Source organism: Podarcis bocagei (genome assembly GCF_964188305.1).
Source record: "Podarcis bocagei genome assembly, chromosome: W".
Taxonomy (NCBI): domain Eukaryota; kingdom Metazoa; phylum Chordata; class Lepidosauria; order Squamata; family Lacertidae; genus Podarcis; species Podarcis bocagei.
The window spans coordinates 41,020,707-41,036,741 of NC_138131.1; the positions used below are offsets into that span (position 1 = coordinate 41,020,707).

Consider the following 16,035-nt stretch of genomic DNA (forward strand, 5'->3'; position numbering starts at 1 on the left):
CATGTCAAATTCTTTTCACAGGTAATATCAAAGCACTCCCACTGTGAGTTCCTCTCTTGAGTAGATTTTATAACAGTGTGTGTGTGTGTGTGTGTGTGTGTGTGTGTGTGTGTGTGTGTATGCCTATGCATTTTAGGAACAGCATTTCCTGACAGACCTCTCACATGAAATAATTTTCCCTTTCAACAGGTGTGTATATGCCTATGCATTTTAGGAACAGCATTTCCTGACAGACCTCTCACATGAAATAATTTTCCCTTTCAACAGAGTGTCCTTTCTTTTCTCCCACAGCACAAATGATAATGAGGGGATGCAAACAGTGATTTAAATACTCTATAAAAAGTAATTGCATTTGTTTTTCTTTTTGTCTTTCTTCCCTTAAAGCCAAACAGCAACTTTCTTTCTGTTCTGTGAAACAAGTCTGAATCCCTGCTGTATTAGTAACTTCCATCTCTTTGTGCCTTTGACACTTTAAGTTACAAATAATCTGTTTTCATTTATTTAATCAGTTTCTCCATGATGTCTATGAAGTTAATCGAAGCACAACCAAACATTGTTTGAGCATTTCTTACTAATTCTGTCATTTTGGCTAGTGCAAGGTACCTGCACAACTTTAAATTGCCATTCATTTTTATTGGTATTAACTCATTTCCCAATATTCCGCTATTAACATTACAGCTGATGTCACATCAAGAAACACTTTTATTTTCATTTGTGATGTTAGAATGCCAAAACAGATTACTTCAGGTTACTTCAGGTTGCTTATTAATTGTGTGTCTTAGCATTTATTTATTTTTGGTTCCTCATAGGTCATTTGTGTGTGTGTGTGTTTTACTTTGGGGACATGTTCATCACATGTTGAAAGTCAGTTTCATGAAGTCCTTTTATTGGATAGCACATGGTGAATTTTAAGTTTTCCCCATTGTTTTCCCTTTTTCCCCCAGTCCAGTAGTAATCTGTGTGGTTTTGATAATATCTTTGTACTATTTAATAATAGTTATTTTCTGAATCTGATGTCTTTGTGTCAAGTCCATTTTCATCTAACTGGTAATCTAATTTTTTGCTTTCTTTTTATTTTTTAACCTTTGTATTTTTTACAGTTCTCTTTCTATACATGCGGAGTAATTTTTATTTTATAATATGAAAAGAACAACAACAACAAAAATTAAGTGAAGGAAAGCAAACAAACTTAGCAGATAATAACAGTAATTATGTGGAAATGTGATAATAATATTGAATTAAATAAAATGCTTAATGTGCTAAGATTTTTATTTATCTGCAGCTTCCCACGGAAAACTCAAGGACATCCCTTTTGCCTTTTCCCCCTTCCTTGTCTAACTGTGTTTAAGTCTCCCCAAAACCCTGCCCCCTTACAGGATATCACTTCTACAGATGTGCAATGATGAAAAGCAGCAACAACCCCTCAACTCACAAGACCTGCAACACCAGAGTTTTCAAAGTGCCCACAGTTATCTCTTTCAAAGGCTATAGACTGAGGGGGGAGTGGGGCTGACAAAGGGGGGAGGGGTTGAACTGACAAAGGGGGGAGGAGTTGAATTGCAAGGACATTTTTTCACTTGAACCTCAAGCCTCTGCTCCAGGATTCAAAAGATACATACGTAAAAGATCACAATTGTGTCAAGATATGCAACAGATATTGAATTATTTTGTTTTGTATTATGTCTTATTATGTAAGAATGTTGAAATGTGTCTGACAGTGTAATTTCCACAAAGGGGGGAATATTGTGTGTAACTGTTTTTATGTTTAATGTCTTATTGCTTACACACCAATGGAGAATTCTCATGCATTTTATACTTTCTAATAGCTCACACTATTGTGTAGTCCAATGTTTAGATATCCACAATTCGTTGTCCCACCTGGCACTATGCCGACCTTCCCTACCCATTTTAAAAAATGTGCTAAACCAAGGAGAAGCTTCTAAGAAACATGAGGGTGGATATGCTTTGGTTTAGCAGGAATGATTTCTTATAGACTTAAATTGACTTATTTGGACAACTGCCCTTGTTAAGAATGGTTTTCTTTAACAGATTGGTTTGAAGAGTTGAGAACCATGGGGCAAGATAAATTCAAATTGGACTCAGTTTGAATTGGGCAAGTGTATCCAGGCTGCAATTAGCTTTTGGTCCTTTAAGTGCAAGTGAGCAACTTCCCATTGTGCGAGTGCGAGACCACAGCCTATAATAAAATCCCATAGCTAAAGGCCAAGGCGAAGACCTCTCCCTCACGAGATGCCCAAAACCTGTGCCAGCTATGGTGAATGCCAGGCGACATGGTTAAATGAAAGCCCTGAGGGGATTCAACAGAAGGGATGTGTTGCTGTAGCACTATGTCAGTGTGAGACCACAGAAGAGCTACCTTGACACCTGAGAAAACAAAAATGGCGGGGGGGGGAAGCAAACTGCACTTTTCAGTCATTAGTGGACCTTACCTTCCTGCTAGGTGTAAAGCATAGAACACTATTGAGTAAATGGTCTCTCCCAAGGTGTTAAAATGCCACAAGTAATTTAGTAGCAAAACGCAACATGTGTTATTTTTATGATATATTTATACAAACACATCCATTTACAACATCCGATGTTATTATTTGTGGGGCAAAAATTTTTAAGAAAAATTCTAGCCCCAAAGGGGGGAATATTGTGATAGGAATTTTATGGTTTTAGATATATAGTAATGTTCATAACTGCACATACATAGATCAGTACAAGAAGGCTGACCTGGAACCATTTTGATTCCTAAACTGACCAAATCCTTTCTCTGCAAGGTTAAAAATGGAAAAGCCTCCCCATTGTCTCTTCCTTTAATCTGTGTTTGAATAAGGTGTGAGCCTGTGACCTGGCCCAGGAAATAAGTATTTTAGCATTACAAAGGAATGGCCAGGCTCCCCAGAAAATCCAATCAAGTAACCTGCTAGACAGGAGATAAACAAGGAGAAGAGAAAAACAACATTTAAATTTCTGTGATGTAGGTGGGATGTATCTGAGGGGTGGTCTTAGGTTACACCCCTTCTGTGATGTATGCATAATGTTTCTGGGGGTGGTCCTGATCTAGAGAAGGGGAATTTCAAAAGTCTTTATAAGGCCTCGCAGGCCATTGTTCTGGGTCCTCTTCCTCTCCTGCGTGTGAGGGGGGTACCCTGTTGCAACAGATCAATAAAGATCAAGCTTACTAGCTGCTTTGCTTCTCAATATTCTCTGGTTGGCCTCTGTTATTTTCTCCTACCAATAGGGAACCTATGTAAGGACTCTATATGGGCTCTTGGATACCCCATAAGGGAAAAGGGCATATTTTTATTTACAACAAGTAGGAGTCAATGGGTATGGTCCACCTGCTGGCAACTGTGAATGACTGAAAAAACAAGGGATGGTACGCAGATGACCTGAAATAGTTTTAGGATATGTAATGAGACACAGTCGTCCACAGGTTGACCATACCGATTGAGTCCTACTACCGTTCAGAGAAATACCCCGCCCCACCCTCCCTCTAAATATCAGGGTGTGGGGACTTCCGCTTCAGTGTATCTGAATAAGTCTGCCTGCACATGAAAGCTTAGACACAGAACAAACTGAGTTGGTCTCTAAAGTGACATTGGACAATTCCTGAATTAGGTGACGCTTTTACCATTACCGTGGTACCTTGGGACTCAAACGCCTCGGTTCCCAAATGCCGGAAACCCTGGGAGTGTTGGCCCTTAAAACTCTGCCTCACCTGCAAACAGTGCGCCAGGTTGCAGTAAGCGTCAGGAAAATCCGGCTTCAGTTTCAAGGCGGTGCAATACGAAGCAATTGCCTCTGGGATGTTTCCGGAATCCTAGAAAGGGAGGGATATTTCAGCAATTGCCACTAGCTTTTTTTCTCAACCATCAAAACCAAAGATGAAGAACAGACAGAAGGCACGATGATCCACACCTGGTAGACTTATAAAGTAACATTCAACAATCATTGGAATAGAACAGGGGTCGGCAAACTTTTTCAGCAGGGGGCCGTCCACTGTCCCTTAGACCTTGTGGGGGCCAGACTAGATTTTGGGGAGGGGGGAAAAGGAACGCATTCCTATGTCCCACAAATAACCCAGAGGTGCATTTTAAATAAAAGGACACATTATACTCGTGTCAAAACATGCCGACTCCCGGCTAGATTGAGAAGGCCATGGGGCCGTAGTTTGCCTCCCCATGCTATAGAATAATATTGAGTATCAGCATGTAAAAATTCAATAGAAACCTACTCTTAACAATTACAATAAATTGTAATTAATCGTACAATAAATGAATATTACAATGAATGATTATTGTAATTGATCATAGAATAAATGTTACAATAAATGGTTATAAAACAATGGCAAGTCACAGTGTCTACAATAGCCGCAGCGAGAATCTTAACAGACAAAGGATGGAAAAGAGAATCCCATCCCTACTAAGTTGGCGTAGCTAGCAAAAAGGCTAAAATACGCAGAATTAGCAAGATTATAATACAGGCAGAATTACGAGAGGTTTTGGAAGAAACATTTCATAGAGAACAGGACACTTGCAGAGTACAGTGGTACCTCTGGATGTGAATGGGATCCGTTCCGGAGCCCCGTTCGCATCCTGAAGCGAATGCAACCCGCATCTGCACGTCGCAATTCGCCGCTTCTGCGCATGACATCATTTTGAGGGTCTGTGCATGCGGCGAAACCCGCAAGTAACGTGCTCCGTTACTTCTGGGTCACTGCGGAGCGCAACCCAAAAATATTCATCCTGAAGCATATTTAACCCGAGATAGGACTGTATTGTCTAAATTTACAGGGGTGCCCAAATTTTCCCAAAGAGGGCCAGATTTGACATGAGGGCGGGGCAAATTTGTTGAGCTGTTTTAGGATTTAACCCCAAGGTTGTTGAGCTCTTTTTAGGATTGAAGTTGTTGAGCATTTGGGGGGGGGGGTTGCCCCAGTAAGTAAACCAGGTTACGCTCCCCGGCCACACGCTGGACATGTGTGGTCTAAAAAAAAATGTTGGGAAAATTTAAATTCTTTGGCAGGTGTGGATTGACAAAGGACAGCAGGAAATATGACAAAACCAATGCATTTTGAGATCTAGGAGAGACGAGCAAAAGGGCGCCATCGGAAATGTGACGTAGGGGTGATTGGAAGTCACAATGAGATTTTTGGGTGTGGAACTCCACCATACTTTCCGTCTATATAAGCCACCCTCTATTTGGGGGGGCTCAAATTTAAGAAAATGAGCCATTCACCCACCCAATCACCCGTATAAGACCTCCCCCCCCCATTTTTATTTCAAAGTAAAAATAGCAATTTTTTCATTTTCCTTTTAAAAAAATTATTTACAAACAAACACATAGACACAAAACAAAATTCGTATTACCCTACCACCCAAAATTTCAGACATTAAAACCACCCTCGTGGCTTCCCTCCACCGCCCCTCACCCTCCTATATAATATTTCACATTGCCATTTTTATTTCCCCCCTATTTATTTATTTATTTTTGATTTCATTTTACATGCTAGTTGCCGTACATTTTCAACACTATACATTACATATATGGATTCCCCACATCTAACCCTATACACAACTCAGCATTTACCCAAATACCCACGTGACTTCCTTCACTCACATTCACATTGCAATTTTTATCTAAATTTATATTTCTTAACTCTTTTAACTTACTATTTATTATTATTATAAACCAGATTTACAAACATTAAACCAAACATATCAACATGTTAGTTTTTGAGCAGTACTTGAACACATAATCTTCAAACCATTTCCATTATATTTTTATTTTCCAGTTTGATTGGTACCTTATTACTGCACTTGACCTTGCCAGTTCTATAAATTCAATTAGTTTCTTTATCCAGTCATCCTTTGTGGGTATATATTTCCTGTTCCAGTTTTGTGCAAGGAGTAGCCTTGCTGCAGCTGTCGCGTATAAGAATAATATCTTCCCATCTTGTGGTATTTCTTTACCTCTTATACTCAGTAAATATGCCTCTGGTTTTCCCCTCTAAATTAATTCTGATCATCTTTTTTATTTCCTCATGAATTTTTTAACGTTTCTGTAGCCCCACCATAAACGTATCGGCGTGCCCTCTGCCTCCTCAGACTTCCAGCATAAATTCCAATTCTCCCCTTTTTCTTTTTGTGCCCCATCTCGGTTTGGGACGGCTTTTGCCAGTTGTTTTCCTTTTGTAAAAACTAAGATTCCCCTGCTGCCCCCCCCCCAGTTTTTTTTTTTAAAAAATAGATTTAGCAGAGACACAAAGCTTACCTTATGGATGGAAGCGAGGTTGCTGTGGGCATCGGCAAACGCAGGATTTATCTGGATTGCTCTTGTGTAGCATTGCAGAGCTCCCTGGACGTCTTGCATTTCCTTCAAGGTGTTCCCCATGTTGGAATAGGCGTCTGCAAAAGTGGGGCTGATTCTGACATGGAGGGGGAGAGAAAAAGTGCCATTTTGGTACAAAAATACTCTGAAGTTACGCTGGAAATGTAAGGGTCAAGAAGGCTCTTTCTATCCTATACGGTGGTCTTTAGGGCAGTTCATTAAAAAAACTTTTTTAAAAAATGCCTTCTCCAAAGCCTTCACAAAATAGGAAAACGTCCAAGAAAACAGCTATTTTCATGGAGGGTTGAGATATTAACTGATATGCACAAAATTTCAGATATAGCTATATAATCCCTAGTGTAGTAAGATAAGACCTTGGGAGCAGGCATCTTCAAAAAAGTGTTTTTTATGAACCACCCTAGTGGTCATGTGAGACAGTGAGACCTTGGTTCTCAAATGTTTTTTATACAGGTTTCTTTATACAGAAGGTTTTTTATACAGAAAGGTTCAGCATTGTGGCATCCTCTTCATACGGACAAGCAGCACTTTCCTTTTGGGAAATTCCATGCTCCTCAATTCTGGCAATTATTAATCACTCTCAATTCCACCCTAATAATTGCCACCTGCCCGGATTTTAACTTGTCTGAATTAATTTTTATTTGAATTACTTGATGTCTGCTTTTAGGCTCGTTGTGTTGTTTTTATGATGTTAGCTGCTCTGAGCCCAGCCTTGGCCGGCGAGGGTGGGATACAAACAAAAACAAATTATTATTATTATTATTATTACTACTACTCAAACGCTTTGGTTCCCAAATGCCGAAAACCCAGAAAAAGTGTTCCAGTTTCCAGGCGTTTTTCGGAAGCCAAACATCAAATTTGGCTGTCAGCTATTCTTTCTGGGGCGCCTGCACCAATCAAACAGACTTCGGGAACAGATTAAGTTTGGTGCTTTGGTTTTTGCAATTTATGTGGTGTTTTTGTTTCGGAGGCTTTTTTGGTTCATTTGTTTTTGCGACTGTGCGGATCCCAGTTTAGTTACTGATTGATTGATTGATTGATTGATTGATTGTGTGATTGCAGAAACGGATAGAAGCCCCGGTCCCCATCCGAACAATGACTATCATCAGTGCAGGTGAGGAAAAAAAATAATTTTCATTTTTATCATTTACAAGACTGTTGTATTTATTTTAGAGTACAGTACATGGATGACTGCTTTCATTTTAGGGATCAGTGGTCTCGTTAGATAGTAAAATTCATGTTAAATGGCTGTTTTAGGGATTGTTTTTCAAAGTCTGGTACGGATTAATCCGTTTTGCATGACTTTCTATGGGAAAGTGCACCTTGGTTTTGGAACACATTCAGTTTGAGAACCAAGGTACCACTGTATAATTAACTGGGGGGGGGAGAGAACATTTGTGTAAAAACCAGAAGCCTTTCTAATAGGTTTAACGGGTGAAGAAATACCAAGAGACCTAAAAAGACAGTGTATTCTATTTATGCCAGAATGTTCTTAGCCCGGATGTGGAAGGAAGAGAAGGTCCCAACAAAAGAAGAGTGGATTATCAAAATGACTGTGAAGATCAGACATCAAGATGATAGGAAATTTAAGCAAAGAAAAAAGTTAAAAGGACAAAATGGGGAAAATAATGAAGATGAAATGTGAAAAAGCATGGTGCAAAAACCTTAAGGATATAACCATCGTTAGTTCAAAGATGGCAAAATTAAGGGAGAATGAGATAGGCAGGAGAAGTAAATATTTAAAAAACCAGAAGAGGGAAGCTGGGGGAGATTGGGATTCATCTATGCTGTCTGCAAGAATGATGTTTGTGTTGAATATAAAATGCTAAAACTTAATAAAAACTATTTATATATATAAAAAAATTAAACAAGAATGGGAAAAATTTATTGAATACCTTAAAGATACATATTTAGAAATAATAATAATAATAATAATAATAATAATAATAATAATAATAATAATAATAATAATTGTATCCCGCCCTCCCTGGCCGAAACCGGTCTTAGGGCAGCTAACATCAAATATATAACATTAGTATAAAATCAAACAATAATTAAATTACCTCCTAAAAACAAATCGGGATCAAATTAAAATCGAATTAGATGGTTTTCCACAGGCAGGATTGATATAACATTGATGAAGCCAAAGTAGCAAATAAGGAAATGGAATAGAACGAATCATTGTAATTACATGCAAGAAAAGATGGCAAAATATGGAAACGGGGGGTGGGGGGTGGGGGAGAGTCCAAGGGGTTTGTATAATCCCAGTATTGTATATATTGAAAATGTTTGGAGTGTATGGAAATAAAATGATAAAATAAAAAAACTGAATAATAATAATAATAATAATAATAATAATAATAATAATAATAATAATAATAATAATAATAAAAATATTTATATCCTGCCCTCCCCAGCCGAAGCCGGGCTCAGGGCGGCTAACAACAATCAAAATAGTCCAACATTTTAAAACATTCATTATAAAATTAATTAAATCAAATTAAAATCAAATTAATGGCAACCATCAAGCAAAATTCTGTGCAGGTTGCCAGAGGAGGGAGTCAGTCTGCGCCCTGACCAAAGGCCTGGTGGAACAGCTCTGTCTTGCAGGCCCTACGGAAGGATGTCAGGTCCCACAGGGCCCTAGTCTCTTGTGACAGAGCGTTCCACCAGATTGGAGCCGCAGCCGAGAAGGCCCTGGCTCTAGTTGAGGCCAACCTAACCTCTCTGTGACCTGGGATCTTTAGGGTGTTTTTATTTGCAGACCGTAAATTTCTCTGTGGGACATACCAGGAGAGGCAGTCCCATAGGTACGAGGGTCCTAGGCCGTATAGGGCTTTAAAGGTTAAAACCAGCACCTTAAACCTGATCCTGTACTCCACCGGGAGCCAGTGCAGCTGGTACAGCACCGGATGGATATGATCTCGCAGCAAAGACCCCGTAAGGAGTCTCGCCGCAGCATTCTGCACCCGCTGGAGTTTCTGGGTCAGTCTCAAGGGCAGCCCCACGTAGAGCGAGTTACAATAATCCAGTCTGGAGGTGACCGTCGCGTGGATCACAGTGGCTAGGTCAGGGTGAGAGAGATAAGGAGCCAACTGCTTAGCTTGGCGGAGATGAAAAAATGCCGCCTTTGTTATAGCTGTAATCTGCGCCTCCATGGAAAGGGAGGTGTCGAAGATTACACCCAAACTCTTAACGGACGATGCTGGCACTAATTGCACCCATGCAAGAGATGGGAGTTGCCCCCTCAATCCCATATCGCTCCGTCCCAGCCAGAGGACCTCTGTCTTCGAAGGATTTAACTTCAACCGGCTCCCACGTAACCATCCAGCCACAGCTTCCAGACATCTGGTCAGTGTATCTGGGGCCGAGTAAGGATGGCCATCCATCAACAGATAGAGTTGGGTGTCATCGGCATACTGATGGCAACCCAGCCAAAAACTCCGGACAAGCTGGGCGAGGGGGCGCATAAAGATGTTAAAAAGCATCGGGGAGAGTATCGCACTCTGAGGCACTCCACACACCAAGGAGTGGCGCGATGACAATTCCCCCCCCAAGCGCCACCCTCTGTCCCCGACCGGAGAGAAACGAGCGCAGCCATTGAAGGACTGTGCCCTGGATCCCCACGTCGGCAAGGCGGTGGTCCAGAAGTTCGTGATCGACCATGTCGAAGGCTGCTGACAGGTCTAGAAGAATCAGCAGCCCCGACCCGCCTCGATCCAGCTGCCTGCGGAGATCATCTGTTAGGGCGACCAGAGCCGTCTCGGTCCCATGACCAGCGCGGAAGCCGGACTGGAATGGATCGAGAGCAGATGTTTCATCCAGAAACCTACCAAGCTGTTCAGCAACCGCTCTCTCAATCACCTTACCCAGGAATGGAAGATTCGAAACCGGGCGGTAATTGGATAGATCTAAAGGATCTAATGATGTTTTCTTTAAGAGCAGACACACCACTGCCTCCTTCAGTTCCCCTGGGAATATCCCAGTGCCAAGGGACAAATTGATGATATCCCCCAGGGGGGCCCGCACCTCGTCTGGGCACGCTCTAATCAGCCAGGACGGGCACGGGTCAAGAGGACAGGTGGTGGGCTTTCCAGCTCGGAGGAGTCTGTCCACATCGGCTGGGGATATCCGGTCAAAGTGGTCCAATACTGGACCCGAGGACAGTCGAGGGGCCTCCAGTTCCTTTATTGTATCCAAATTGGCAGGGAGGTCATGGCGGAGCAACAGGACCTTCTCCGCAAAAAAGCTCGCAAATGCCTCGCAGCTGTGTGTCGAATTGTTATTTAAATTTGGCTGTCCTTCAAGGGACAAAAAATAAAATAAAAATAAAAATAAAAAATAAAAAAACCTAAAAGAAAAAGAGAAAGTGCTTTATCCACAAGAGGAGAGCTTTCCCACAGGCACCAGACCAGCGCATGAGGAGTAATAATAATTATTAACAACAGCAACAATAATTTATTATTTATACCCAGCCACTCTGGGCGGCTTCCAGCAAAAGATTAAAATACAGTAAGGAGGAGCTCTTTCAATCTATTTTCCCCATGGCTTTGGAAGCTCACCTGATGGCCTCCTTGTAGTGCATGAGGGCCTCCTGGAGCTTCCCCTGCTGTTGCAAAACACTGGCTAAATTTGAATGCGCAGCTGCAAACTCCGGGAAGACCTGCGGGGAAGAAGCTCACTCTTAGTTTCCCTGAGAAGCATTCTAAAGAGACGGAGGCTGCTCTTTGAGGCTCAAAGGTTGTGGGCGTGAAATAAATCCTCATTTGGATTGACTTGCAAAAATTAAGGAGGAGGAGGAACCTATGGACTGCCTTTTTAGCATGCATTGGAAATACTGTTGGGAGATCAGACTGTCAAATGACCAATGCCATATTTTAAAGAGCCCCTCTTTGATGCTCAAATGTGGCAGGGGCTGGCTGCAAAATAAATCACCGTTTGGAATGATTTGTGGTAATGATAATAATAATAATAATAATAATAATAATGGGCCTATGAACTGCCTTTTTCGTACGCATAGGAAATACTGTTAGAAAATAAGACTGTCAGGGGATCAAGCTCAGCCGACACAGAGAACAGCATGTGCCCAGCTTTTATTTCAATTTCTGTACCGTTCCTTAACACCTTGCATTGTTCTTCTGATGAAAAAGCAGATTTTTGGTCATTCCAGGAGGCCTAGGAATATAAAAAGGGGGACAGACCCTCTTCCTTCCAAAAGGGACTTATCGGACCATGCTTTGTCGAGCCTCAAAATGCTACTTCACTTTCACTTCTTCACCATTATTTCCGTTATTGATCAAGAAAAATTTGATCGGCGATTTTTAAAAAGACCCAGACTAGGAGTCCAGGGTACGCATGCCTAACCCTTATATGTCAATTTAATTGTTGTAATTCTCCACGCACGTACCTCAAGAGCTTTCCGGTAGAGGCGGACAGCCTCCTCGATATTCCCTTGTTCTCGCTTGATGTTCGCCAGGTTATTAAGAGAATCCGCGTGAGTCGGACATAAACGGAGAGCTGTATTGTAGCATTCCTCGGCTTCGGCAACCTTCGAAACACAAAACAGAGTTTTTACACGAATATTAGTATGTCTTTCACAGGAGCCCAAAAGGCTGCTCTGTGATGTGATGGCTGGATTGAGGTTTGATACGGCCCCTCAGCTCCTGACGGTAACTTGGTATTAGAGCGGTTCATAAAAAACTCTTTTTTTGAAAATGCCTGCTCCAAAGTTCTTCTCTTACCAACAGTAGAGATTATATAGCTATATCTGGAATGGCATGCATATCAGTTAATATCTTTTATATATATATGCCAGCTGTCCTTTGTCAACAACCAATTGTTGCTGTTTTTTATATTGAATATATGCTATATGGTAACTGTTGCACCTCATAGGTAACTCAAGCCTTCTGCACGTCACAAAAGATGTATTTTATCAAAGTCATTGTTGAACTGAAATACAATTAAGAAGTATATTAATAGTGAAATGCAATTAAGAAGAAGCATATTAACAGTAAAACCCCACAATTGTTGAGCCTTTTTTAAGGATTTGACCCCAGAGGTGCTGACCTTTTTTTAGGATTAAAGTTCTTGAGCTTTTTGGGGGGAAGTTTTGCCCTAGTAAATAAACCGCCACGAGGGCCGGATTAAATCGACCAGAGGGCCAGATTAGGCCCCTGAACTGGACTTTGGACATGCCTGGTCTAAAAGAACATTGGGAAAATTTAAATTCTTTGGCAGGATAGCAGGAAATATGACAAAACCAATGCATTTTGAGATCTAGGAGAGATGGGTGGAAGGCCCCCAAAGTGGACTTTGGACATGCTTGGTTTAGGGGAACATAAATACAAGAGCAGACTAATCCGATTCAAACTCTCTTTCCCGCACACTTACCGTCTTTTGCAAGATGTATTTAAGGAAGACAGTAAGGGAAATGGTTTTGGTCATACTAAATCAAAATTAAGAGACAGAGTTGCTAGATAGTAAAAGAAAATCATTGCCAAAAACGTATAAGAATGGCATACAAAGGATGAAGAAGTTAAGTCGGTTATGGTTAAATGGGCTCAAGATTTTGGTCATAACATTGAATTAGATAAGTGGGAAAGATTATGGGCAAAAACAATTTATTGAATGTACAGCACTAATTAAAAATTTAATGAAGGTGACGTATAGGTGGTATTTGACGCCGACTAAACTTGCTAAAATATATATAACTCAAGATAAGGCACGCTAGAAATGCAAGGAGAAGGAAGGGAATTTCGTCCATAGGTGGTGGATGTGCACTAAAGTCAAAGTCTACTGGGATATGATTTACAAAGAATTGAAAAAGATCTTTAAATATACTGTTATTAAAAAAACCAGAGGCTAATTTTTGAAAGTGATTTACAAATGCTAAAGTAAATTGTTTTAAGTAGAGTAAGAAGGTAAATAGGGCGATATATGTTCAGGTAGGCAGCTGTGGTGGTCTAACGCAGTTGAAATATATAAAAAATATATAAATTGTCCAGTAGCACATTGCAGACCAACTCAGTTTGGTCTTGGTAGAAGCTTTTGTATCTGAAGAATTGGACCTGCATACAAAAAATTATACCAAGAAGAAGCCAAGTTTAGCAAGCCCTGTTTAGGGAAGCTTTTAATGTTTGACGGACTATTGTATTTTAATATTTTGTCGCCAAGAGTGGCTGGGGAAACCCAGCCAGATAGGCGGGGTATAAATATTATTATTATTATTATTATTATTATTATTATTATTATTATTATTATTATTATTATTATTATTATTATCATCATCATCATCATCAGGTGCTACTGGACAATTTTTAAAGGGTGATATAGAAATGCTAAGAGGATCGTGACTGCTTAAGAAAGCCAGGGAGTGGGAGCGGGGGAAGGGGGAGGGGAGTCGACGCTTGGTATGAGCAAAGTTGTATGTGACGATATGACAAAGGAAAAAATAAAAGAGGACTTCTTCTAGGTTCTGTACCCCAAATCCCCCCCCAAAGAGCCCAATTTCGAGGTCACCATCATCCGGAAGGCTTTTTTCAGCAAACCCTCTGACATACAGAAAGCAAAAGGGACCGGTTTCATTTTCTTTTTTTAATTTTTATTTTATTTATAACATAGTCCACAACAACTCATACATACAAACAGACCCACCACCATTGACTAATTATCAAAATTAAACTCCTATCCCCTTACACAAAGAAAACATAACATAAAAATAAAAGACTTTATTCTGTTAAATGGCCGCCTTATTTACCTCTTGTATACTATTTCTTTTGTATGGGATTATTACAATTTTTCCTAATTATGACTTAAACCACAAAGTCTCCTGTAGAAATTAATTGAAACAAGTCCAAGTGTATATTTTGGGGCACTGTTTGGTAAAGTATTCTCTGCATTTTCCCCATTCCTTTTGGAATTCTTGTCTGGGTTGTGCCCTAATTGTCTCTGTTAATCTGGCCAATTCAGCATGGGGTAAAAGCCTAAGAAAAAGCTAAACAACTTCAATCCTAAAAAAAGTTCAACAATTTAAACCCTAAGAAAAGAGCTCAACAACTTCAATCCTTAAAAAAAGTAAACAACTTTGGTCGGCCCTTATGGCCCTTCACTTCATCAAATCTGGCCCTCTTTGAAAAAAGTTTGGACACCACTGCCTAATAGGAAAGTTTCTGTATTTTTTTTTCACAGGCCCACCAGAAATGTATAAGTGTCCCTTCTTCTTTACTGCACCTCCAGCACAGTTTTTTTGTTTTATACATTTTAGCTATTTTGGCAGGTGTTAAGTACCATCTATAAAACATCTTTTATATAGATGTTCCCCCCACCCCAAGGCAAAAGGGACCAGTTTCTTACGCTGCCTTTCTCTTTCAGCGCGTTGGCCAGGTTGCAGTAGGCGTCAGGGAAGTGGGGCTGGAGCTCAATGGCCCTCTTGTAGGTATCGATTGCCAGATCGATCAGCCCCTGTTCGTAATACACACATGCCAGGTTGCCGTGGACAACAGCGTGGTTGGGACTCAGGCTCAGGGCCCGTAGGTAGGCTGCAACGGCTCTGAAATGAGATCAAGGACTGGTTCAGTTTCATTGTCACCAGGGTGGATAAAAATCTGTTTTTTAAAAAATAAAATGCTTTGGGAGGACGATTAAGAGGATCGAGGCGGGCCGGGACTGCTGATTCTTTTAGATTTGTTAGCGGCCTTCGACATGGTCGATCACAAACTTTTGGACCACCGCCTTGCCAACGTGGGGATTCAGGGCACAGTCAGACAATGGCTGTGCTCCTTTATCTCAAGTCGGGGACAGAGGGTGGCGCTAGGGAGGGAGTTGTCGCTGCGGCACTCCTTGTTGTGTGGAGTGCCGCAGGGCACAATCCTTTCCCAGATGCTTTTCAATATCTTTATGCGCCCCCTTGCCCAGATTGTCCGGAGTTTAGGGCTGAGTTGTCGTCAATATGCTGATGACACCCAACTTTATCTGTCAATGGACTCGGCCCCAGACACACTGACCAGATGCTTGGAAGCCGTGGCTGGGTGGCTGCGTGGGAGCCAGTTGAAGTTAAATCCTTCGAAGACAGAGGTCCTCTGGCTGGGTCAGGACAACATGGGGTTGGGGGGCCAACTCCCATCTCTTGTGGGGGCGCAATTAGTGCCAGAGCCTTCTGTCAAGAGCTTGGGTGTAACCTTCGATGCCTCTCTTTCCATGGAGGCACAGGTTGCAGCCACAGCAAAGGTGGCATTTTTCCACCTCCGCCGTATTAAGGAATTGGTTCCTTACCTTTCTCGCCCTGATCTGGCCAGTGATCCATGCGATGGTCACCTCCAGGCTTGATTATTTTAACTCGCTCTATGCTTAGACTCACTCTGACACCCTATATGGGATTTGGTATATAAATTTTCCCGTGGCTTTTTTGCTGGCCCATGTAGCACCAGCATGGATAGCTGGCTTGGGTGAATAGCTGATGTTTCCTCCCTTTGTAGTCTTGATGAGGCTGCATTTTAAGCTGTATTTTAATTAACTGGGGTTTTTTTCTATTCTATTTTATTGTAATTTATATTTGGTGTTAGCCGCCCTGAGCCAGGCCCTGGCCAGTGAGAGCGGGGTAGAAATAAATAAATAAATAAATAATTCGGGGAAGAATTATTTGTTTTAAGTTTTTCATGTGTGCGAAAACTCAGTCCAAGT

General features: G+C 41.2%; 1 protein-coding gene across 1 annotated transcript in view; it reads right to left on the bottom strand.

Moving 5' to 3' along the window:
• LOC308578188 (uncharacterized protein) overlaps positions 1-16,035 on the bottom strand; it is a gene marked incomplete at its 5' end in the record, with an annotated part of 43,497 nt that overhangs the window by 13,972 nt on the left and 13,490 nt on the right. The window contains 5 exons of the mRNA XM_081178441.1: positions 3,728-3,829; positions 6,283-6,436; positions 10,920-11,020; positions 11,765-11,905; positions 14,710-14,905. Of these exons, the coding sequence (XP_081034567.1) occupies positions 3,728-3,829; positions 6,283-6,436; positions 10,920-11,020; positions 11,765-11,905; positions 14,710-14,905 (694 nt within the window). The remainder of the gene's footprint in view (positions 1-3,727; positions 3,830-6,282; positions 6,437-10,919; positions 11,021-11,764; positions 11,906-14,709; positions 14,906-16,035) is intronic.